Source organism: Trichosurus vulpecula, chromosome 2, assembly GCF_011100635.1.
Source record: "Trichosurus vulpecula isolate mTriVul1 chromosome 2, mTriVul1.pri, whole genome shotgun sequence".
NCBI classification, from domain to species: Eukaryota; Metazoa; Chordata; class Mammalia; order Diprotodontia; family Phalangeridae; genus Trichosurus; species Trichosurus vulpecula.
In genome coordinates this window covers 352,663,607-352,690,235 of record NC_050574.1, presented here as the reverse complement: position 1 = coordinate 352,690,235, position 26,629 = coordinate 352,663,607, and the positions used below count along the sequence as shown (strand labels likewise).

The 26,629-nt window shown below is 37.4% G+C and overlaps 1 protein-coding gene across 1 annotated transcript in view; it reads right to left on the bottom strand.

Moving 5' to 3' along the window:
* The window catches only part of CIP2A (cellular inhibitor of PP2A), a 45,822-nt gene extending 19,883 nt beyond the window's left edge, over positions 1-25,939 (bottom strand). The window contains exons 1-11 of the mRNA XM_036746019.1: positions 25,838-25,939; positions 22,203-22,350; positions 20,914-21,026; positions 19,079-19,173; positions 17,845-17,941; positions 9,870-9,992; positions 9,538-9,683; positions 4,903-4,978; positions 4,446-4,664; positions 2,876-3,035; positions 53-194 (exon numbers count right to left, since the gene is read on the bottom strand). Coding sequence (XP_036601914.1) covers positions 53-194; positions 2,876-3,035; positions 4,446-4,664; positions 4,903-4,978; positions 9,538-9,683; positions 9,870-9,992; positions 17,845-17,941; positions 19,079-19,173; positions 20,914-21,026; positions 22,203-22,350; positions 25,838-25,939 — 1,421 coding nt within the window. The remainder of the gene's footprint in view (positions 1-52; positions 195-2,875; positions 3,036-4,445; positions 4,665-4,902; positions 4,979-9,537; positions 9,684-9,869; positions 9,993-17,844; positions 17,942-19,078; positions 19,174-20,913; positions 21,027-22,202; positions 22,351-25,837) is intronic.
* Positions 25,940-26,629: the final 690 nt, after the last annotated feature.

Sequence of the window (26,629 nt, the reverse complement as noted above, 5' to 3'; positions counted from 1 at the left end):
GATTTTTTTCCATATGCATGAATTCTTAACATATTTCCTTTCCCATACTCACCAAAGTTCAGAATCTGCTACCTTTGTTCCAAACTCAAGGTCAATCTTGCTACATGAAAACTGTTGTTCTATTAGAGATGTACATCTGAGTGTAGTCAATAGTTTAGCAACATGCATTTTTAACGTATCATCTCCACACAAAGGTAGGTTTAGTTAAGGAACAATAAGATATGAGAGAATTTTTAAAACTTCTCTCAATTATAGCTTATTACCTTATTAGCAGGCTATTAAAGAGAAGGGTAGTGTTAATAAATCTATTTGTCTTGTCTGTGCTACAAGATGGCCTAATTTTGTTTAACATGTTGGTTATCTTGTCAGACTCTTCTACTTAGGTCATATTTCTGAGTCACGATGAGTGATTAATCCATATTGAGCCTGAGTGTATTAAATGGGAACAAAGAAATGAAAACCTATGTCCCAACTATTTAGAAAAAGAAGGAATGGGAACTAAAAAGAGAAGATTGTTCAGAAAACAAGACAAACTTGAGTAAAATAAGTTGTTCTAAAAGGATTAAGTCAAGTGAATAAAAGACAGTTGGCTGAAGTAGAGGTTCTTGTTAGAAACAAAATGGAATGCTGATTGCTTATCATCTGACTTACAGAAGCTAAAATAGTGTAACAACTAGAAGAAACCCAGACAAGAGTACTATTTTGTACTTAAAGCAAAAAAGAAAGAAAAAATCTAGTTGTACAGTTCACCTATTTGTTAAAAATTATTTAAGCACTTCGTTTTATGATAATTATATTTCTTTGCGGCAGAACATAAGCTACTGAAGAAGAGAGATGGTTTCATTTTCATCTTTGTAACTCTAGCGACCCAGCATGATAACCAGACATGTGGCAAGCGCTTAACCAATTACTTCCTTAATTGAAATACATATCAACAAATGTGGCAACATAGCCATTAATTCACTGCAATTTAGTTCAGCAAACGTTTATTAAACATCTACTACGCAGCAAGCAACGTACTAGGTACTAGAAATAGAAAGAATAAAGGGGGAAAACAGTCTCTATTCTCAAGAAGACCTTACTTTTTACTGGGGGCCTAAAATACACAAACAGATACAGTATACTCACATTTTATTACAGGTTATATTCTTGTTTTGTTTTTGGGCAGGACAATTGGGGTTAAGTGACTTGCCAAAGGTCAAACAGCTAGTTAAATGTCTCAAACGTCTGAGGCCGCATTTGAACTCAGGTCCTCCTGACTCCAGGGCCAGCGCTCTACTCACTGAGCCACCTAGCTGCCCAATACACGTTATATTCTTAAAATCAGTGCCAAAGTAAAAAAAATTCCCTTAAGTCATCCATAAAGTAAAGTATAGTAACTTTCAACAGCTGTAGCTGAAAAGGGGCCAGTGTGTCTTTAAAAGAAGGCAGTCTATACCAGATAGAAGATGGAGCTAAGATGGTTTCTACGGAAACAAGTGAATGGAAATTTTATTTTTTATAATGTCCAGCTAAGCCGTAATTGGGAAAGCCTGGGAGCAACAGGCCTTCTATTCAACTAGAAGAAAACAAAAACTTATAGAAAACTGGCATGGGAAAAATATTCTTGAAAGGGCTTCATACATAAACACAAATATGTTAGAGAGAGATCACATGTAACTCTTCTTTTTCCTGCTTAACCGTCAGTCAAGAGAGGGTACAAGGAAGTCAAATGAAACAAAGCAGGAACCTTCTAGTTGACCAATTAGGGCTGTTTCTTTGATTAGCTTTACTAGCTTTATCCGAATGAACAGATTGTAGATGTGACGAAGGGCAGCTAGGTGGCACAGTGGATCAGAGCACTGGCCCTGGAGTAAATAGAACCTGAGTTCAAATCTCACCTCAAATACTTAATAACTCTGTGATCCTAAGCAAGTCACTTAACACTATTTGCCTCAGTTTTCTCATCTATAAAATGAGGGAAGAAAATGGCGAACCACTCCAGTACCTCTATCCCAAATTGGGTCACGGAGAGTCAGACACAACTGAAACAACCCAACAACAAAATGATCAAGGAAGACTGTGGAATCACACTCACTAAGCAAGATGCTCTCTCTACAAGGGACCTGAGGGAACTGAGACTTATCTGTGGGAATAGCAAATTCATGTCTCTCATCTAACTCTCACTTGAGCCTGCTCACTGAGTGGAACAAAACCACCTAAACTATCTAAATTATTATTTTTCTCTCTTCTCTTTTTCTGTCAAATTGTAGAATATAAATTAAATACATAGATGATATGTCTCCATTATAAGAAAATTTGATCAGAGATAGAAATCACAAACTGGGGAAAAAGGAAATACTTCAGGTAGGAGGAAGTAAGCATGTTTGGCTTTAAAGAAGGTGTAGATTCATTTACTAAACTCCTATCTGCCTATTAAACATAAGACACAACATGCTAAGCAAAGGCTTACTTGCTTTCTCATGTCTTCGCTATTTTGCTTGCTATGACACTTGAAAAGAAAAAGAGAATTACTTCATGGCAGCAACCAGAAGTAAAAGTATAGCCTAGAGAAGAAAATGAACAGCCTCTTCAGAACCTGCTCTAAGACTAACGGGAATATCAGCGACAATTTTTAAAAGCACTTACTGAAGTATACGTTTACAATAAAATTTTAATTTTACTTTTTAGTTAAAAAAATAAAATAAGGGATAACTTACTAGAATATCCTCACTAAAATGTATCATTCTGGGATTTTAAAATTCCGGCCTAGTACTTCTGAGCAGATAATAGGATCAAGAGTGACAAAACATAACTGAAAATTCAAATTACAAACTTTACTAGGAAAATTAGGAGAGTAAATATCACATATGTTCTGCATCATTTCCAAGGATATTAAGCAAAATGTCAATGGCCTTAGCCATTCTTTCGCATTTTTTTCGAGTTAGTAGGTCATCAAGATTCTGTTCTGTGAATTGAAGTTGGTCAAGAATGCTGGGCAACAGCAGGGCCAGAAAACGATCAGCAGAAGAGCAGCTGGCAGAATCTATGACATCCTGGAGAGGTTAGATAGACACCATAGATCAAAAATAAAGATGTTAGTTATACTAAGGTACCCAGAAGAAATGCTTATTATTGAACATTCTTCTTACGCTGTCTACTCAGATTTCTTTTCCTTAATTAGGTAATTTTCTTTATTCGGTTTTTGTGTCCTGGTATATTAGTTATCCTAAACTTAGGACTTTATTTAAAACTCAGCCTCTCTTACTCATAGTAAGGGATACCTATCATTTCACTGATATAGGGAGCTCTTGGTGGTAGAGGGAATTAACATACCAATGCAGGGAAATACTTTCTTTGCAACTTATAGTCTTAGAGAACTGCCCAGAGCACTGGGAAGTTGAGTTATTTGCCCATGTCACACAGCCAAGCCACCATGTCTTGAGCTGGACTGAAACTTGGGTCTTTCTTAGTTACGATAAAAAAAAACCAAAAATCAGCAAAATAAAGCTAGGAACTAGATTTAATGAATTAATGAGCCTTTATTAGGTGCCTACTATGTGCCAAGCACCACACTGCGTACCAGGGAATACAAAGACAAAAATGAAACAGTCCCTGCCTTCAGGGAGGATATATTCTACCGGGGGAAAAAACTTATATGCATATAATTGGCAACTATAAAAGATATACAAAGTAAATATATAGTAACTTGGATCATAAGAGGTGCTAGCACCTGGGAGAGGGAAGAATCAGCAAAATTTTCATTTGTAAGGTATTGTTTGAGCTGAACTTTGAAGTATATCAGAGATTTTAAGAGGGGAAGCACTCCAGGTATGGGGGCCAGCCATTGCAAAGGCATGGGAGGGAGGAAAGAATGCTGACTGTGAAGAACAGTAAGCAGGTCAGCTGGCTGGTCTAATATTCTGCAAATAAACTTATAATTAACTGTACATAACTTTCAACACACTCAAAATGCTTTATAAAATACACTAGTCAAGGACCAAGATAAAAGACCAGTAATAGGAATAATTCAAAATTCTAGTATTACTAAGGATTATCCTCCAAATATGCACACTACTCTCTTGTACCTAAGACTCATAAATTGCAAGGGAAGCCCTCTGAGAAAGCAGTGGCTGGGAGAAGAGGTCATTAAGGTGAGAAATGCTAAGCTCCGTAATCACCAAGACTTGGTAAGATCAAGCTAGCTACAGCCTTATAATGCTAGTAAGCAGTACTTACTAGATACACTGGTTACTGTTTACAAAAAACGAATATCAAATCAATAAAGTCTCCAGTGTTTCTGTTAACAAACTATATATTAAAGGCAAGTATAAAAAAATAAGCTAATATGGGAGTACTTTGGCACTCCAGTTATAGATATTTGCACCTACCAAAGTGGAAGGGTATTCAAAAAGGGTTATTATCATGCAATATTACATTAAGAGTAACATTCACTATCACATTACCTCAAATATTTCCTTGAACAATTCTAGTGCTAGAATAGAACAGTTTTCTGATGCTTCCAAGGGTTGGCTTGACCAATGTAACAGAGCAACTGTTGGCTCTAAAGATTTAGAATGGTTTCCCAGTCTTGTGCTACCAGAAGCAGGTGGTTCAAATACGGCCTGACTAAGGACGTGGCGTAGCTGTGTCACTGAACAGAAGGCAAGAAGTAATTCTAAAACCTGTGCAGTATGAACATAGGAGATCTTATTAAATACCAATGTGATTAGACATTAACATGAAATCAAATGCTGAAGCTAAGTTATTCATATTTACTTAAATACATCAAAATTAACATGAAAAGAGCTTTCAACCCAGCCTTTAAAATTGATTCTATAAAAAATTATGAGTTCTTATTTTATTTGAAGTTATTTTCAAGAATCACAAGTGATATTCTCAAAAGATCAAGTTTTAATATACCTTTGAAGAAGAATCAGGGTCTTTCCCATGAAGAAGACCTAATACTTGATTAAGGCATGAATTGAAGTGTTCATATCTAAGTATAAACCAAGATAAATAACATCACTATTACAAAATCATAACAAAATAACAGATTTTTAAAAATTTCGGCTCCCAAAGTAAAATGCTTTTTTTTAAATGTGGACTTCAACTTCAAATAACAAACAGCCATCATGAGCCTAAAAATGTATAGGTTGTATAATCTACTGAACAGAATAGAGTGGCACAGTGGACAGAGCACTTAATTTAGAATGAAGACCTGGTTCAGAATGATGGCTCTTTTACTTACACTTTTTGACCTTGGGCACATCACTTTAATCTTGTAGCTCTCAGTTTCTGTAACTACATAATGACAGGGTTGCACTGAACTATGTTTAAGGTCCCTTTCAGCTGCAAATCCTATAATCCTAGAAATCAACACAATTATGTATTCATGAACCAGTAATTAATTTTTAAATTACTTCAGTTCTCCTATATTCAAATCATAACATTTACCCCCATGCTTACCATTACAAGGATGTTCTCCATAATAAATGTGATACTGAGGAATATTCTCTCATTGATGTGGTGCCCAATAGGATTTTGGTATTCATAATAAAGTAGATTGTATACCATCTGCTACCTCATCAAGGGAGATGTGAATTGCTAAATTGGAGGGTAATTGTGGAAAGAGGTATGATGCTAAAATGGAAGAAAAACAGCATGGGGCAGGCACTAGTAAATCTTGGAAAAGTCAGAGTCCATTTTATTGCAGAGACTATTAATTAGATACAAGTTAAATGGACAATCTTGTCCAAGTGCCTGAGATATATATTCTTCATTCTTAAAATGATCCCCTACGTTCATATCGAAAGTCTCTAACATGGAGAATGGTTAAGGCCAGTGGTCTCAAACTCAAATAGAAACAGAGCAGGCCATATATTGACTTAGAAAAGCACAAACTGGGGGCAGAGCCAAGACAGCAGCTGGAAAGCAGGGACCTGCCTAAAGCTCTCCCCCAGGACCCTCCAAACACCTATAAAAATGGCTCTGAACAAATTCTAGAACTGCAGAACCCATGAAATAGCACAGGAAAGCAAGGCTCCAGCCCAGGACAGCCTGGATGGACGCTGGATAAGGTGTCTAGCACGGAGCTGGGAGAGGAATGGAGCAGAGCCCAGCGGGGGCCGCACCCAGACCGACCAGACTGGGAGCCGGGAAGAACGGACCCTAGAACCCTGAATCAGTGAGCTGGGCAGTTACCACACTTCTCAACCCTCAAACACCAAAGACAACAGAGAAGGTTAGTGGGAAAAACTGCGGGGACAGAATGAAAGGAGTTCGCGGGTTCGGCCCCCACCCAGGAGGCAGCGGAGGTGGTGCAGCTACAGAACCACAGCTGCAGTTGCTTCCGGCCCCAGGCCCACCTGGTGGGAGGAATTAAGGGGCAGATCACAGTAGGAGTGCAGAGCCTGCTCAGATCTGAGTCATGGTCCAGGTTGGCAGTTCTTGCGGGAGGAGGAACGCTGGTGTGGCAGAGCTTGCTGTGTAGAAAAAGTTCTGAAAACAACAGCGCAGCCCCTCAAGCTTGGGACAAACTACTCTCTACAAGCAGTCATACCCCAATGAAAAACTCAAGGGTCAAGTTAGTTGGCTGGGAACAAAGCCAGGCAGCAAAAATGGACTCAAATTCAGACTTAGACTTTGGAATCTTTCTTTGGTAACAAAGAACACCAAAACATGCAGCTAGAAGAAGTCAACAAAGTCAAAGGGCCTATATCAAAAGTCTCCAAGAAAAACATGAATCGGTCTCAGGCCATGGAAGAGCTCAAAAAGGAGTGGGAAAAGCAAGTTAGAGAAGTAGAGGAAAAAATGGGAAGAGAAATGAGAAGGATGCAAGAAAACCATGAAAAACAAGTCAATGACTTGCTAAAGGAGACCCAAAAAAATACTGAAGAAGACAATGCCTTAAAAAATAGACTAAATCAAATGGCAAAAGAGCTCCAAAAAGCCAATGGGAGAAGAATGCCTTGAAAGACAGAATTAGCCAAATGGAAAAGGAGGTCCAAAAGACCACTGAAGAAAATACTACCTTAAAAATTAGATTGGAGCAAGTGGAAGCTAGTGACTTTATGAGAAATCAAGATATTATAAAACAGAACCAAAGGAATGAAAAAGTGGAAGACAATGTGAAATATCTCATTGGAAAAACCACTGACCTAGAAAATAGATCCAGGAGAGATAATTTAAAAATTATTGGACTACCTGAAAGCCATGATCAAAAAAAGAGCCTAGATATCATCTTTCAAGAAATTATCAAGGAGAACTGCCCTGATATTCTAGAACCAGAGGGTAACATAGAAATTGAAAGAATCCACAGATTGCCTCTGAAAAAGATCCCAAAAAGAAAACTCCTAGGAATATTGTTGCTAAATTCCAGAGCTCCCAGATCAAGGAGAAAATACTGTAAGCAGCCAGAAAGAAACAATTTGAATATTGTGGAAACACAATCAGAATAACACAAGATCTAGCAGCTTCTACATTAAGGGATTGAAGGGCTTGGAATATGATATTCCAGAGGTCAATAGAGCTAGGATTAAAACCAAGAATCACCTACCCAGCAAAACGGAGTATAATGCTCCAAGGCAAAATATGGACTTTTAATAAAATAGAGGACTTTCAAGCTTTCTCAGTGAAAAGACCAGAGCTGAATAGAAAATCTGACTTTCAAACACAAGAATCAAGAGAAGCATGAAAAGGTAAACAAGAAAGAGAAATCATAAGGGACTTACTAAAGTTGAACTGTTTTGTTTATATTCCTACATAGGAAGATGATGTGTATAATTCATGAGACCTCAATACTAGGGTAGCTGAAGGGAATATACATATATACATATATACATATATACATATATACGTATGTATATGTATATGTATGTATGTATAGACAGAGGGCACAGGGTAAGTTGAATATGAAGGGACAATATCTAAAAAAATAAAATCAAATTAAGGGGTGAGAGAGGAATATATTGAGAGAGGGAGAAAGGGAGAGATAGAATAGGGTAAATTATCTCACATAAAAGTGGCAAGAAAAAGGAGTTCTGCAGGAAGGAAAGAGGGGGCAGGTGAGGGGGAATGAGTGAATCTTGCTCTCATTGGATTTGACCTGAGGAGGGAATAACATACACACTCAATTGGGTATCTTATCCCACAGAAAAGGTAGGAGATAAAAAAGGGGGGACAATAGAAGGGAGGACAGATAGGGGGAGGAGGTAATCAAAAGCAAACACTTTCAAAAAGGGACAGGGTCAAGGGAGAAAATTGAATAAATGGGAATAGAATAGAAAGGAGCAAAATATAGTTAGCCTTTCACAACATGAGTATTGTGGAAGGGTTTTGCATAATGATACACATATGGCCTATGTTGAATTGCTTGCCTCCTTAGGGAGGGTGCATGGGGAGGGAAGAGTGGAGAGAATTTGAGACTCAAAGTTTTAAAAGCAGATGTTCAAAAAAAAAGTTTTTGCATGCAACTGAGAAATGAGATATACAGGGAATGGGGCACAGAAATCTATTCTGCTCTACCAGTAAGGGAAAAGAGGATGGGGGGAGTGGGGTGACAGAAGGGAGGGCTGACTGGGGATTGGGGCAATCAGAATATATGCCATCTTGGAGTAAGGGGAGGGTAGAAATGGGGAGAAAATTTGTCATTCAAACTCATGTGGAAATCAATGCTGAAAACTAAAAATATTAAATAAATAAATAATAATTTTAAAAAAAAGAATTAGAAGACCACAAATTAACATTATCTATGTTATACTATATTTTCATTTTGTTAAAAATTTCCCAACTACATTTTCATCTGGTTCCTCTTTCATGAGTTTGACACTTCTGTTTAAGGCAATTCTGGAGGAATTTAGTTTGAATATTAAATTACATAAATTAAGTGTATAATGAACTATATAGCCGAGAAACAGAGAACAGAGAGCAGGAGGTAGAAAGTGTTGCTTATTAAGCTAGTGGTAAATGATAGCTATTATAAATAATTATAACAAAACCTTCATTATAATAAATAACATTGTCCACTAATATAAAAAGTCATCCTGACTTGCTATTCAAAACCAATTTCTGTTCTTGAATTATTTTGTGAATAAAGGTAATTCAGACAGCCGAATTTAGAAGATAAAAGGCAGATTCAGTCATTTAAGGCAGTGGTGCCAAACTAAAATAGAAACAGACGTCACTTAGAAGTGCATATTGACTTAAAAAAACACCTATTAACATTATCTATGTTTTAATGCATTTTTATTTGTTAGATATTTGTCAATTACATTTTAGTCTGGTTCAGCTGCACTCAAGTATTTTGTAGGCCATATATTTTACACCCCTGATTTAATACATGAATCACAAAATGCCTTTTTGTATTTCAAGTCAAAGATGAAGTATAAGTGGAATGAAGAATGTTAAAATATTCCTGCTTATAGTCTTCAGTGATTCACTAGAATTAATTTCACTTAGATTGACGAAGATGACAGTTATATTTTTAGCAATGAGGTGTTCTCAATATACACCGGTCTAGAAAAAAGCTTTAAGTTTACCAAGAGAACATTGATGTACCTGGTGAGACAATCCGCAATTTTAGGGTTCTTGAGAAGATCCATAAGTAGGTCAACTGAATACTTTCTGGTTAATGTACCATCACCATTTACAAGAATGTTAAATATTAACTGAAAAGTCTGATGAATGTTTCGAGAATGGAATAGCTTAAAAACAAAGAAATAAAATATAAGAGGTGTAATGCATACAAAACTGAACCAAATATTGGTGTTTGACATATCAAAAAACAAAAACAAAAAACCAATGAAAGCAGTAATAACTTGTTAAAACCAGAGAATGAATTTTAAAATAAGTTATGTTTATAATTATTTTTTTAAAAACTCAATATTTACCTTTTCTCCAACCTCTTCATTTAATGTTAGACTTGATAAAATTGAGAGTGCAAACACAACCACAGTTAAACTACTGTGGGCTAAGAAGCTAATGAGAGTACGATACAATGTCTTCACATCACTCTGAAGAAGAAAAATATTTAACACAAATTAGATTTAGTCTAAAATTGTATTTTACTCCTCCTGAGAACATAAGGTACATACAGCAAGTTCTCAATAAGTAATTAAGAAATTAATATTAAAGTACAGAAGTCACCCAAGTATTTACCCAAATACATGCTCCTGAGGCCAACTACAACATGACACTTACTTTTATAAAAAGGACCAAGTTTTTTTCTAAGTTCTAATATGAAGGATTATAGTTTACAGAATCAGATCTGGAAAGATCCTTAGAGATAATACTTCATGAGGATTTCTCACTTATAAATCCTCCATAGACAAGATACTTTGCTGATAAAAACAAGCAGCTATGCAAAACATGAAACCCCAACCCCAAAGGCAGCAAAAAAAGTTTGCCATAATTTTCCTTTCATCCATACAGGGAAAACACTATCAAATATTTTTTAATCCTTCTCCTATATGGCCACATTCAAATAGCTATTATTTTGAAGAAATTAAAGCTATCTATAGTTATATGAAAAAATGCTCTAAATCACTACTGATTAGAGAAATGCAAATTAAAACAACTCTCAGGTACCACCTCACACCCATCAGATTGGCTAATAGGATGGAAAAGGAAAATGACAAAGGGTGGAGAAGATGTGGAAAAATTGGAACACTAGTGCATTGTTGGTGGAATTTTGAACTGATACAACCATTCTGGAGAGCAATTTGGAACTATACCCAAAGGGCTAAAAGACTGCAATACCAGTACTAGGTCTGTATCTGAAAGAGATCACAAAAAGGAAAAAGGACTTATATGTATATTTATAGCAGATCTTTTTGTAATGGCAAAGAATTGGAAATTGAGGGGATGCCCATCAACTGGGGAATGGCTGAACAAGTTGTGGTACATGAATGTTAATGGAATACTACTGTGCTATAAGAAATGATGAGCAGGTGGACTTCAGAAAAACCTGGAAAGACTTAAATGAACTGATGCTGAATGAAGTAAGCATGGTACACACAACATTGTGTGATGATGATAGACTTAGCTCTTTCTCAGCAATACAATGATCCAAGACAATTCCAAAAGACTAATGATGGAAAATGCTGTCCACATCCAGAGAAAGAACTATGGAGTCTGAATGCAGATCAAAGCATACTATTTTCATTTTCATCTTCTGCTTTTTTCTTTCTCATGGTTTTTCCATTTTGTTCTGTTTCTTCTTTGGGGAAACACATTTAATATGATTGTACATTCATAACCTAGATCAGATTGCTTGCTGTCTTGGGGAGGGAAGAGGGGAAGAGAGAGGGAGAAAAATTTGGAACTCAAAATCTTATAAAAGTGAATACTGAAAATTATTTTCACATATAATTGAAAAAATACCATTAAGTGGGGAAAAACTAAAAAAAATTGCTTTTTTTGGATAAATCTTCTTGGAAGACAAACTTTTGTAATATTATAATCAGTACCCTTCAGCAAGACAGTTATCAATTATCACTATTCATTTCTTCATCTGAGAAATGTTCCATGAAATGTTTTCATTTTCTCCTTTCTAATCTATATCACACTACTACACTATTTCTTTCTATTCTTATCATCCTTTTCTCTCAACCTCTAGGAAACACTTCTACCTTCCTTGATGATTTCAAAAGTTGACTCATTTCTCCTACAGACCCATTTTTCTCTAACCAACTTGCTTAGCAATTTCAGCTTCCATCCTGATAATCCACCTAAGAGGACCGATGTCTCCAAACATCACTTCCTTTACAGAGGAGGCAACTCAAGTTAGAAGAGATTACATGACTTTTTCAGGTCACAAAGCTAATAAGTATCTGAGGTAGTGTTCTTGATTACAATTGTAGCCACTATGAAATACAATCTCTAATATATACACTGAAGTCCTCTCAAACACCCATCTCTTCAACCTTAACTCTTCACCTCAGCAACCCACAGGGATAAATATAACCTAGTTCAGAGAACCATCACTTTTAACTATGCTACTAGCTCTATGATCTTGAGCCTATTTCTCTACTTGTAACTTTCTATCCCTTCCACATCCCCTCTGCCTCACTGCTCCTCAAACCACTTATCATATTTACTGGAATTTCTAGTAACTATACATGGACTTGTTCTTCCAGTTTATCAACTCTGATGACTTTATTTTTTTCAGTTATTACACCTACAATTCAACTATACTGCCCTTTACTCTTGACTACCTTGCCTTCTTGACTCCTGCCACCATGACTCCTTATCCCTTGGTTGTCTTATCCCCATTAACATATTTCAACCCCTCCCTGCCAACCTTAAATTACCCTCATCATCTGCTTCCTCTGATGGTGAACATTAGTAGAAAAAGTAATGTTGTCAACTACAAATTTAAGTTATCTGACATCAACTGGGCCCTATACGCTACACAGCTGTCCTTTTTTTCTTCCATGATTGACACTACCATGAAAGTGATAGTGGTCATTCAAGTGGTCATTCTCTTCCCAAGTCCTTTATAGAAACTCTTTCCTCTCAGCAGAAACCCTTACCTCCTAATTAAATGAATAGAAGCCACTTGCTTCCAAAACAGCACTTTGTCTACTATACTATACTTCAAAATTCCTTTATACTATCCTCCTTTTCTCTTCATTGCGCTCTAGTCTCCAAGAAAAGGGTGGTCCTTCACCTCAGCAATGTCAAACTCTCTACTTTTGCCCTTGATCCAACTTCTTCCTATATACTCTGGAAGCTTGCCCTCTCTTATCAACAATCTTTCCATAATTACTACCATCTTTCCTACTGCTTCACAAAAAAAATACAGTTCTCTTCAATCTTAAAAAAAAAAAAATCCTCACTTGACCTACCAGTCTCCCCAGGCAATGGTCATCTTGCTTCCCTCTCATGACCAAACTCCTAAAAAGTTATCTATGACACTCATCTCCATTTCCCCCCTCCAATTCATTTATGCTTATACATCCAATTAACAATGCTTACAATATAACTTCCAACTCCAGCTGAATCAAACCACTCTTTTCAAGGTTACCAACGATTTTAGAACTGCTAAATCTGATAGCATTTTCTCAATCCTCATCTCACTTGACCTTTGCAACTTCTCATACTGTTGAGCAGTCTGTCGTTTGAATATAGTTTTACCTCTCCCCAATCTATCTTCCAGAGTGCTGCCAAATGAATATTCCTTAAATAGTTCCTCTGATCAAAAATCTTAAGTGTCTCCCTATTACCTTTAGGATCATACATAAATTCCTCAACCCAGCATTCAAAACCCTTCACAACCTGGCTCCAGTTTACCTTGCCATGATTTTTTCACACTGTATGTGCATTGCCTCAGCTATAAAACAAAAATCTAGATGGAATGAGGTCCCTTCCAGCTCTGGACGTATACCATCAGTTCTCCCTCAAAAACTATGTCCTGGCAACACAAGCCTACTCACTGTTCCCAAGCTTAGTCTTTTACCTCTTGTCTCCATGCCTCTGCACAACCTGTCCCCATTTTAGAACTGCTTTTCCTTTTCCCTTTCATGTCCTTAAAATCTTACTACTTACAATCCTAGCTTTCTTTCAAGGCTTAGTTCAGGTTCCATCTCACATATACAACCTTTTCTGGTTGCCCTTTTTTGTTAGATTTCTCCCTGCTCAAATTATCTTGCAATTACTTCTCTGTCTACCTACTCTATTATCCTGGCAGAAGGTAAGCTCCTTGAGGACATGAATGATTTTTATTCCATACTCCTTGTGCCTCGTATATGGCAGACACTTGATGAATGGTTGTTTAATTGTATCCTAGTAACCCAGTCCTCTCAACTTTTTTGTTTTATTGATCTCACTACTAGTCTCTTAGCCACTGGAGTGATTCTTGATTCTTACCTCTCCTTTCCACAATCTATTTTCCTTTTCTTTTTAAAAAAAATTATTTTTTTTTTCATAAACAGAAATCCAATTTCTTCTCCTATCCCCACTCAATTTGGGGGGAAAAATTCTTGTAACAAATATGTAAAGCAAAACAAATCCGGGTATTGGTAATACTCAAAAAAATTATATCTCATTCTTCATCCTGAAATCACCTCTCCATCAGGAAGCGGTTAGCACGCTTGATCATCGGCCCACTGGAATCACACATGGCCATGGTGCTGACCAAAGTGCTTATAGTTCTGAATGTCATTTGTCTCTACAAATGTATAAATTGTTCTCCTGGTTCTGTTTATTTCATTCATCAATTTATAAAAGTCTTCAAAACTGTTTTTATACTATTGACATTATAGTATAAATTCTACATATCTCGTTCTATTTCAGTTCATACAAGTTTTTTTTTCCATGTTTCTCTGAAGTCATCTACAGCACAATAGTATTCCATCGTATTGATGTATTCCAATTTACTCTGCCTTTCCCTGATATGTATCCTTTTAGTTTCTAATTTTTTGCCACCACAAAAGAGGGCTGCTATAAACATCTTTGTATACATAGGAACTTTTTCTTTTTCTTTCACTTCTTTGGAGTACAGATCTAGCAGTGGAATATCTTGGTCAAAGGGGATGCAGTGTTTCATAACTTTCTGAGTATGGCTCCAAATTGCCCTCCATAATGGTTGTACTTGTACCTATTCACAAGTCCACCAACAATTAATCAATGTGCCTGTTTTCTCATAGCCCCTCCAACATTTGTCATTTTCCTTTTCAGTCATCTTTTCCACCTGCTGCATCTGAGGTAGAACCTTAGAATTATTTTAATTTGCATTTCTTTGAGTATTAGTGATTTGGAGTATTTCTTCATATGGTTATAGATTGGGTTTCTTCCCTTGAAAAACTGTCTTTTCATAGCCTTAGAGAATGAATGTATCTTGGATCTTAGAAATGAGACCTTTATCAGAGAAGCCTCTGCAAACATTAGTTTTCCCAGTTAAATATTTCCCTTTTAATTTTCACTTTACTGGACTTATGAAAAACTTTAAAAATTTTATGATAAAAATTATACATATTATCTCATGTGATATTGTCTATTCCTTGTTTGGTCATGGACTTTTTCTCTATTCATAGGTCTGATAGGCCATTTTTTCCATGTTTTTCTAATCTGTTTCTGATGTAACTAGGGCACATATCCATTTGGAGCTTATCTTGGGTCAAGGGTATGAGGTGTTGGAATAAATTTAATTTCTTTCATATTGTTCTCTAATTTTACCAGCAATTTTTATCAAATACTGATTCCTCATGCTGGTAGCTTGGGTGTGTTTTTATCAAAAACTAAGCTATCAAGTTTGTTTACTTTACATATGTTGCATGCCTGGTCTGTTCCAATGATCACTCTATTAGGGGTGTGAAACATGGCCTCCTAGGTCCTTGGGTGAAGCCTTTTAACTGAGTCCAAGTTTTACAGAACAAATCCTTTTATTAAGGGAGTTGTTCTGTGAAGTTTGGATTAAGGAAAAGGGTTGGACTTAAGGACTTAGAAAGCCACATGTGGCCTCGAGGCTGCAGGTTCCCCACCTCTGCTTTTAGTTTTAAACCAGTACCAAATTCCTTTCCCTCCATTCACCTAGTCATCACCATAATTGAGGGCCTTCTCAGCCACCATATGGAATAATGTAACCGCCTCTTAATTGATCTTCTTATAACCTCTCTGAATGATCTTTCTTGAAGCTGCCAAAATAACCTTCCTAAGACACAGATCTATGTCACTCCTTTGATTACCCTTAGTAGTTCCATATTGCCTTTAAGATAAAATAAAAATTCCTTAACCTAGTATTTTAGGTCCTTCAAATCTGGATCCAACTTACACTTCCAGCATAATTTCACATCACTACCCTTTATGAGTTCTATCTTCCAGACAAACTGTACTACTGGCTGTTCTTTGAACCTAGAATTCTATTGCCCTCCTCCGAGCCTCTACAGAGGCCTAGAATGCCCTCCTTCTACATGTTTGCTTTTAAGAATCTTTATATTCTTTTTAAGACTCCACGCAGGTAACACTGCCTCCCCCCTTCCATCACCCCATTCCTAACAAATGAAAGCATTCTCCTACCTCTCCCTAGGGCAAGATCTCTTGTTGGTGGCTCCCATTAATCCCCATATCTATCATACTCACTTATGAATGCTTACTATACCCTCATCAGAATATAAGCTCCTTGAGAAAAAGACTATTTAGTTTTTGCCATTGTATCCCAAGTACTTGTAAAAAGACATGATATTTAACTGAAATAACCTGAAATGTTCCTTTCCCCATCTTTAGCTATCAAAAACCTATCCTTAAAGCATCAGCTCAGATGCCAACTCCTCCTTAGGCCCTTTCTTAATAATTCTAGTCAGAAATGATCCTTCTTTCACTTGGCACTCGAGTTAATGCTATTATTCACATAGTATTTCTAACATTGTGCTTTCTGTAACAGATAACTGTAAAAATACTCTACCTCTATTAAATTGTAAACCCTTGAAATCATGGACAGTGTCCTTTACAACTCTGTGGCTATGGCATTTTCTAAGCCCTGTGGTTTGGGTCTTTGAGGGTAGGAAATGTTTTTGATGAATAATGTAGACAATTGTTTATTCCTTCTGAAATTTAGTGTGACATGCTCCAGTTACTAAAAAGTATGATTATTTAAATGCGTTTTATCATTTCCCTGTTTTAAAAAATGCTATTTTTAATGCCTAGTTAACCTGTTGAAACTAATTATCTAAATAACAGGTTACTGACATCCTTTCTGTTTCCTCCTTTCTTTCTAATGACTACAGATTTACTTTGTGTCCACTGTTGGGGATGAGGAAGGGAAACTAGTCAATTTTGTTTCAAGCTGATCTAGCTAAATCTCAAAAGCTTAGGGGTGACAGCTAGAATTATGGAATAATTTCATTGCTTGAAGTAAAAAGACCTGGGTTTTAATGCCAGTTCTGACACTTAATACTTGCATGAAGTAACTTCACTAAATTCTATGGTCACACAACTCCCTTTCACATATTATGATTCCAATTAAACAAGTCTACTTACTTCCCATACAGCACATTCCATCTCTAATCTTCATGCTTTTATAAAAGCTGAACCTCATGCATTTGCTTCTTAAAATTCCTAGATTCCGCTCAAGTGCCACTTATCTACAAGATAGGACTTATAAGTCCTATCTTGATATACTACCCTCACTGCCAGTGCCCTCCCTCCAAGAAATATCTTATATTTATCTCCTCCCCATCCCATCCTCCATTCACACAACAGAATGCATACTCCTTGAGAGAAGAACATATTTTGGTTTTGTCTTTTTATCTCTAGCACAGAGCAAGTACTTAATAAATGCTTATAAACCAGACTAAGGAAATGTGGTTTCCAGCCCTGGCTCTACCTCTGATCTGAGGCATGTCACTTAAACTCTCTGGGTCTCAAATTTTTCATCCTTATAAGGATAGGTCTAAATAATTTCTAAGGTCTTTTCAATTCAAGGTTCCATGATTTTAAATAAATACTAATAAGCGAATTCTTTGAGAGCCATAAAATAATGAGTTGACTCACCTTAGAAGGAACCCAATATGATTTTAAACTTTTAACAAAATAATCCATCATTTCTCAAATATACTCTTAAACCAGGTTTTCTTTGGAATTCCAACATAATACCATGTTGAAAGAAGTCAGTGTTTTACACTTGTGCTAGAGTCTTTCAAAGTATAATCCAAAGATGGAAACACTAGACAGCTTCATTTAATTTTCAATCTTTTTATAAGCTCTGAAGCAACAGACAGAATGGATATGGACAAACAAGTCTTCACATTAAATAACAAAATAGTAAGATTTCCTTGAGACAACCCAACAAAAGAGCTGGAAGATTACACACACACACACACACACACACACACACACACACACAACAAACACACACACAATTCTTACCAAAGATTTTATGTGAGTTTGAACAGATAGGTTGTGCCGACAAAGATTTGCCAAAAGTCCTAGACAAGACATTGTTAATTCATCTTCAGGAGACTGACTATGTTTTGTTTCAGGAGAACAAAAAAAAGAAAAAAAAAAGACTATATTATGTTGAATTCCAATCTACTTAAAATGATATAAGGTAAGTCACATTTTAAACATTTGATTTCTAGTAACTAGAGCAGTTAATTGAGCATTTTCCTTTTTACTCTTCTTACAAGTCAAACACGACTACAGTAATCATTTATTACATGTTTTGAAATCAAATTATTCAGTTTCAACATGGAAAAACTGCAAATAAAAGCCTATGAGGCTACAAATTGTACATTTCCTTGTACACTGAAAATTGATACGATTTTATCAGAGGAAATGACATTAAAAAAGAGATATGAGCATCTGCTTTGCACTGTATCCTAGGGATCATGAGACCTTTCCAAATGACTTGCATCTGAAATCTTCCCCCATTAGAATGTGAACTTCTTGAGAGCAAAGATTGTCTTAATTTTCTATCTGTATCCCCAGAACTTAACACAAAGCTTTGCACATAGTGTTTAATAAATGCTTTATTCATTCATTTGTTGTTAGACTAAATCCATGTAGAAATTTTTATTATGACTTTACAATTTTCTTTAACCATTCTCGAAAAATACTGAATGAATCCACAGGATTTCTCAATTCAACTTACTAACATAGAGAGATACTTTATAATACTAAGGTTTTTAAATAAGAAAAAGGAAGGAGCAACTTTCAGATTTTTTTTTCCACAAAAATAAACATGTTACAATGTTCAAAGACGGGAATACTTGCTCCACCAAGGCATATTACAATTCCTACACAATCTGTAAAGCTGGTGGGACCACTCCCCTCCTCGCAAAAAAAAAAGATCACCATCTGATAATCAACTTTCTAGTGATAAGCACCTCTCAATTTCAGTAGCCTAGTTCTTGGGATAATAGACAGGTAATTCATTTCCAAGTCTGTAACCAACTAGTTCCATCGTGGTGAGACCTTCTAGAACTTATCTGCTTACCCATCGAGAACTCAGAATCACAACCTACACAACAATGTGGTTCTAGAAAAAGATGACTTGCCTAAAAAACTACTTAACATAAAACATTTTTGGTTTCAAAAATGTAGATAGCCTACAGATTTTTCTTTAGGAGTAAAGATAAATATATATGTATATATTACTTACATATGACCTATCAGGAATGTAATTAGCTCATCAAAATTGGCACCAGAATGGAAAACTTTAACGTTGTAGGTCAGCTTCTTCAGGAGTTGAAGGCACTGCAGGTAATAAAATGATTATTAACATATAATATAACATATAAACATAAAAATACTCCTGCTCACAGGAGTATACTACATCGACAGAGGGAGACTGAGGTTTTTCCATCCTGGGTTCAAATTCTGTCTCTGACACATCCCAGCTGTGTGACCCTGGGCAAATCAGTTACCTTTTTAGTGCTCTAGGTCAGTGGCATCAAAGTCAAATAAAAATGGTGCCAATAAACATTGCAGGCCCTGCAGACCACATATTTACTTGGAAAAATCACATTAACATTATCTGTATTCTATTGCATTTTTAATTTATCTTGTCAAGTATTTCTCTATTACTTCATAATCTGATTCAGGCTGAATCTGCTTAAGGTCACTTTTTAAGACCAAACTGAAGCTAGGTATGGTAGACCATAACCCCAGCTGAGGCTGAAGGGGATCAGGTCTCATAATAAGCTCAGATGTTAGATCTATAATAGAACTATGTGATCAGGTGTCTACACTAAATTCAGCATTGGTATGTGATTCCCCTTGAAGCAGTTGGCTATCAGGTTGACTAAGGAGGGTCAAACCTGCCATACTGCTCGGTAGTGAGACTGTGAGTAGCCTCTGCACTTCAAGCCTGGGAAAGTTGGACAGAGACAGTCATTTTTTCAAAAAAAAAAAAAAAAAAAGGTTAGAAAGAAAGAAAAAGATTACATTGCAGAGAAGATGCCAACTCCCATTGGTAGTGGCAGTTTCCTCACCTAAGAATTCCCTATACCAGGGATGGGGAACCTGCAGCCTCAAGTCCACATGTGGCCTTCTAGGTCCTCAGGTGCATCCTTTTATTAAGGGGATTTGTTCTGTGAAGTTTGGATGAAGTCAAAAGTCTGCACTTGAGGACCTAGAAAGTCACATGTAGCTTTGAGACTGCAGGTTCCCCACCCCTGCCCTATACCAGAGAAATAACAGATCTAATCCCTATCTCTATTTGGTAAGGAAAAGTTTTGGGGTTTTATGAAATATAACAAGTGAGTAAATTTTGAGATTGAAAATGACCCCACTTAACTGCCCATCTCCTAACTTCCCCTTACATATACATTCTACATTAGGCCATCTTGTCTCTATCTCTCCTCTCAGAGGTATCTTCTTTTCTAATTCTCCAAATAATACTCTTTAAAACACAGTTGTATATGGAAAGATTAGTGGACCTGAAATCAGAAAACCTATGTGCAGGGTCCGACTTTACCAATTATTAGCTATGTCAATAAATGAGTCATAACCTCTATGAGCCTCAACTTGACTTGTAAAATGGTGGATAACACAATACTTATCTCTTATTATTTTGAGAAAAGTAGTCTACTGTGTAAATTGTAAAATGCTACTTAAAACTACCGTTCCACTTGAAATTTCCCAGAGCATATTAAAACTGGGCACCATCTCAGAAAAGGGCCGTCTTAGCATGACTGTCCACCCTGAAGCTCAAAATTAGTTTGTTCATAATTATGTTTGTTCAGCACTGTCTTAAGTTACATAGAGAAAAAGATAAATTACTATCTATTGAAAGCTTTTACATGACAGTGACATGTTCAACCAAATTTTAAATTTCTCAAGGGCAAAGACTATGTCTAAACAGCAAATTCTCCAGTACTTAGTAGGCATACTTCAAATTAACAGATCATAACAGATTATTGTTTTAATTCAATTTTTGTCACTTAATGAGCAAGGATAGGAAAAGAAAGTAAGTAAAAATAAAACATTTTGTACCTGCAATGATACTGAGTCATTATGAACAGTACTGCTCCGATATACCACTCCTGCTAGGACACTATTCAGATTATAAGTGTTCTGGAGCCACTCTCTGGTATCATCATCTAGAGCTGTAATGTAAAATAAAATGACACACAGACTAAATAAGTATGTTTAAAATGTCAAATTTATGACCTTTATTACCACAAGATTTACCTAACTATATTTCAAGAACCTATACTTTCATTGGTATGGGCATTTCTTCCATTAGTTCAGATCATAGCCCCTCTAAATCTTAGTAAGACTATATTTGTCCTATTATATTTCAAAAAAAACTATTACTGGCAAAGGCAAGCAACATTTAAATTGGATTAAAAGAAGCAGTTTATTCATCCAGGTGAAAATATGGGTCATTCAGCAAACTATACTCTCCTTCCATTTTCCAGGCCAGTTTGCTTTGCTGGGGCAACAAGACAGTGGTGAGAGCCCCCAGTCAGGGCTAGGAAGACCTGAACATTCCTGAGCTTGTTTCCTTATGTATAAAGTGAAGTACTGAATAGCCTATAAGGTCCCTCTCAGTTCTATACTTACATAATCCCTGAGAAATCTAAAAGAAAACTCAGGTAAAATCTATTAGACTTAACGCTTCTTGATTGCTATCTGTGCATGTTATTGGCAACTTTTCAGCTAATTCCAATACTACTAAAACAACCACTATCACCACCACCACAACTAGCATTTATATGGTGCTTTAAGGTTTACAAAAGCACTTGACAATTATTTTCATTTCATCCTTACATCAATTTGGGAGGTGCCATTTTATAGGCCAGGCACTGGGAGGGAGACCAGAGGTGAAGTGATTTGACCAGGGTCACATAACTAAGATGTGTCTTGATTTAAACCCAGGTCCTCTTAGCTGCTTCTAAGTACGGCATGAAAATGAACCAATGACAGTTAGCAGCATATTATAATTTTTTTCTTTAAAAAGTTGGTTAATTTAATATATTGTAACAAGTATTAATTAAAAGTAATCATCCTTAAATCAGAATTATTTGTACCTTAAGACTGCAAATCACAATATTTTAAGGCATTTTCATATTTTTTCAATATATCTGTAAGTCTGATATCTACATGTCAGTATTATTATCTGGGCCTGTTTGTCTTGGTTTCTTGCAATTTAATTTTGAAACTGAATCATATTCTGCAAATGAGATACTATACTAGAAGCATCAAAACCAGCAATGCTTTGCTTTCTTTTACTTCAACCTCCCTTCCTTCTAGAACAAGAAAGTGAAATGAAACGTTACCTAGCTGAGATAACAGGTTGATGACGCTCAAAGTTAGTGAAGTGCTTAAATTTGGGTCTTCAAGGAGCTCTACAAGGCAGCTCAGGCATTCATTTGGCAGTATCTGGTTTGATGTAAACCATCGAGTAAGTTTCTGTCCAGAAATGACCTGGAAAACAATCAATTGTAAAGTAATGAGTTTTTTTGAATAAGTGTTCAAAAGATGTGAATAAACAGCTCTCAAAAGAACTGCAAACTCTTAATGCAAAATACTGTTCCAAATCACTAAAAATAAGAGAGATGATAATTAAACTCATGTTTTGCCTCATACACACCAAACTGAGAAAGATAACAAAAGATGTGATGAATCAATGTTGGAGGGATTGTAGAAAGACAGGAAGACCAAAATACTATTGGCTGAGCTACGTTAAGAAAGTGACTTCTATGTCCACACCCTTTGACTCAGAAATCCTATTACTAGGCATACACTCCAAAGAGGTCAAATAAAGAAATATTTATAGCAACATTTTTGTGGTAGCAAAAGACTGGAAACAAAGTAGATGCCTATGAATGGAAAGATAGCCAAACAAATTGTGGTACATAAATGTAAAGGAATACTATCGTGCCATTAAAACATTAAATTTGAATACACAGAAGCATGGGAAAATATGCCAAATGATACAGAACCAAAAGTTAAGATATACATTATGACTACTGTAATCTAAATGGGAAAAACAACAAAACCAAAACCACAAAAATGACTGCTGTGCAATTATAATGCCCAAGCTTGGCTCCAAAGAAGAGATGTGTTAAACACACCTTCTTCCCTTCTTTTCAAAAGTGAAGAGAGTAAAGACGTGAAATATTGCACATACTGTCAAACTGGGTTAACACTAATTAAAAACTGCAGTTTTCTCAATGGTCATCCTAGATTTACCTTCACAATTATATTTATTTAATTAATACAAAAATAAGTTTGCATTCCCTAAACACGTCAAATTAGAGGCAACTAAGTGGCACAGTGGACAGAGCACTGGGCCTAGAGTCATGAAGAATTGAATTCAAATCCACCTTCAAATACTTCCTAGCTGTGTGACCCTGAGCAAGTCACTTGATCTGTTTGCCTCAGTTTCCTCATCTGTAAAATGAGGATAATAATAGCACTTACCTCCCAAGGGTTGTTGTGAGGATCAAATGAGATAACTGTAAAGCACTTAGCCTGGCACATAGTAATTGCTATATAAATGTTAGATGCTATTATTATAAAATTTGTTGTTATTTCAGTCGTTTCCAACTCTACATGGCCCCATTTGTGGGTTTGGTTGACAAACATACTGGAGTGGTTTGCCATTTCCTTCTCTAGCTCATTTGACCGATGAGGAAATAGACAAACAGAATTAAGTGACTTACCCAGGGTCACACAGCTAATGTCTGAGGCTATTTTTGAACTCAGGAAGATCCTGACTCAGGCCTGGCAGTCTATACACTGTGCCACCTAGCTGCCCAATAAAATTTTGTATATAAAATTTAGATCTATATTTTACCATGTCTTATAATCACAAACTGAATGGAACCTCATTTCACGGATGAAGAAACTGACTAATTTGTATTCCCTTTTAAGGTAGGTAATGTGGCAGAGTTTTACTTTCAAAAATTACTAGCTTTCTAACTCTAGTAGACAAAACACATTAACCTCTCTCGGTCTCATCTCCTCACCTATGTACACCTACCTCAAAGGGTGGGTGAGAGGCTCAAGTAAGCTAATATCACTGAAGGGATCTGTGGATCGTAAAGAACGATACAAACGTCAGTTACTATTTTGCATCAGGGATATCCCCTTCATCACTTAATACACACAATATGTCTTCAGCAGTTATTTGTTAGGCAACTGAATGAAAGGAAAAGACTAGTCCTTCCAGAATCATTCGATCTGGCAGGAAAAGAAGATGTGAATAAGCAGAAACAAAAACAATAGCAAACACTGTAAAGAAAGTATATAATCTAGGCAATACAGCGATTCTCAGGATTTTAAAGTAACTGTGGGCTGGGGATAGTCAATGAGGAATTAAATGGGCCTTTAAGATTTGGGGGAAAAAAGAAAGGAAAAGCTAATAAAGCATTCCAGGTCAAAGCAATTTTGGGGACAACAACAGCTATCTAACTACAACATTCAGTTAGGACTAGTCTTCAAATATCTGAAAAACTGTCACTTGAAGGAGGAATCAAACTTACTCTGCTTGGTGGCAGAGCATAGAACAAGAACAATGGCTAAAAGTTTAAAAGGATGAAACATCAACATGGCTAACCATGGAAAGATGTGTCGAGAAATAAAGGACTGAGTGCAGCCCTCCAGCCAGGAACACCTGGGGGGCAAGTCACTTAAACGCTCTATGCTCTAGGTAATTTTCCAAGTCTCTAAGTGTCAAGTCCTTATCCTTAGCCTAACAATAAGAGGATTCCACAAAATGTAACCGGCTACCTAATGGAGTTTTCCATCAATGTAAATCTTGAAATAAACAATCAGTGCTGCCCAAGCCCTAACTGGGCTACCTCAAATAGTACTGAGCTTTGAGTTCTGGAGATCCTGACTGCTTGTCTATTTCATAGAGGGATGTTTTAGGCAAAGTTTCAGAATAGGCATCCATCCATTTTAACACAAGTATTTGCCTTCCTGCTTGGTACTGAAGCTAAAAGAGTAAATTAAATTAAAATATCTGCTCTCCAGAAGTTTGTAAAGCAGCCTGGCCTCATGGATACTGTGCTGGATTCCAGGTCAGGAAGACTTGAGTTCAAATTCCCCTTTAATTACTTTGAAGGTTTATGACGCTGAACAAGTCACAGCCTCTCTAAACGTCAGTTTTCCCCCTCTGTGAGACGGAGGTTAAAAGCACCTGCCTCTCGTGTAAATGAAGTGCTTTGCAAACCATAAAACATCACATTATTCTCACTGGGGGCTTGGGAATAAAACACGGAGAGGTACGTCCGTGACAACTAGAGGAGTGAGAACAGAGCCCTGACAACTAAGGACTCCCTAGGTCCGACAGAGATTTTACAAATCTAGTTGTAACTTTTGTGATTTTTTCCCCCAAATTTGTGCACTTCACCAGGTCTTAGTTTCCTCATCTATAAAACAGGCGGGGTTTGACCATTAGATCAAGAGTTCTTTACCTGAAGTTGATGAAATTGGGTTTTTCTTAAAAACTGTAATAAAAAGTGGCTGTGACAGAACAGTCTGGCATTTTAAAACCATTTATTATTTTTAACATTCTTTTATTTTAAGCTCTGAATTCTATTCTCTCCCTCCCCCCAGTACCTCCCACACCCATCGAGAAAGCAAACACACTATCAATTATACACATGAAATCATGCAAAACGTTAGGGGGAAAAAGTACTTTCCTGAGAACAAAGGGCTTTCCAGACAACCCGAATTGGAGGCAGGCGGTGCAAGCTCTCGCTCTCTCCATTTTGCAAATAGGGAAACTGAGGGCTCCACGGAGGGAGGGGGGGAAGAAAAGAGAGGGTGCTCTTCGTCCCTCTTCCCCGCCCCTTGGCCCTGGGATTTCTCCGGGGGCGCCTGGGAGCAGGACAGGGCGTGGGCGGTTTCCGGGGATCGAGGGTCCGGGGTCGGGGTAGGGGCAGTCCTCCCAGCCTCTCACCTCCAAATGCCGCAGGAGCTGGTTAGTGTTCGCCTCGGACTTGACTGCCTTGTACTGGCTGATGGCCAGCAGCAGAGACTTCAGATTGGCCGTGATGTCCATTGAGGCAGCGGCCTGGACCACCGCGGAGACCGGGGAGGAGGCGCGGGGTCGGGAGGCGTGAAACGGCGACAGCGACAGCGAGGACAGTCGTTCTCCCGGCGCTCGGGCCGCGCTTTTTTTTTGGATTTTTTTTAGCCCCGCCCTTCCACTCTTGGAGAACTTTCCGGTTCCGGTCTGGAGTCCGGAAATAACCCTGCGACCGAGGAGAGGGGGCAGGGTTACCTCCTGAGGCCAGAAAAGACGAACCGGTGTGGGAACACCCCTTCCCAACACCCAATCCCGGATCCTCCTGCCGGGCCTGGACTTCGCGAAGTCGCCCCTCGGCGCAGGCGAACTCTCGCGAGAATTGGGGCGGCGCGGGCACGAGCCAGAACTCCAGAACAGGGGCCGCTGTCCCTGAGGATGAGGAGAAGTTCGCTAGGTCCTGTCTTAATTTCTACTGTCGGGGTGTGGTGCTGGGGCTTGGAGAGGCCTGAGGCGGACCCAGACGCTGCTGCTGTCTCCATCCCGAGACGGTCTTCTGACCTCCTCCTCCCCCCACCCCCAAAGCCCGGGGGTACCGTCTCCCAAAGTGTGACGGCCCGAGTTCCTCACCTGAAGCTCAGGGATAAATGGGAACTCGATGCTTTAGTCAGAAATGACTAGCATTGGGTTTGGTGTCTTCCACCGTTCCGCTTAGTTTATTTTCCG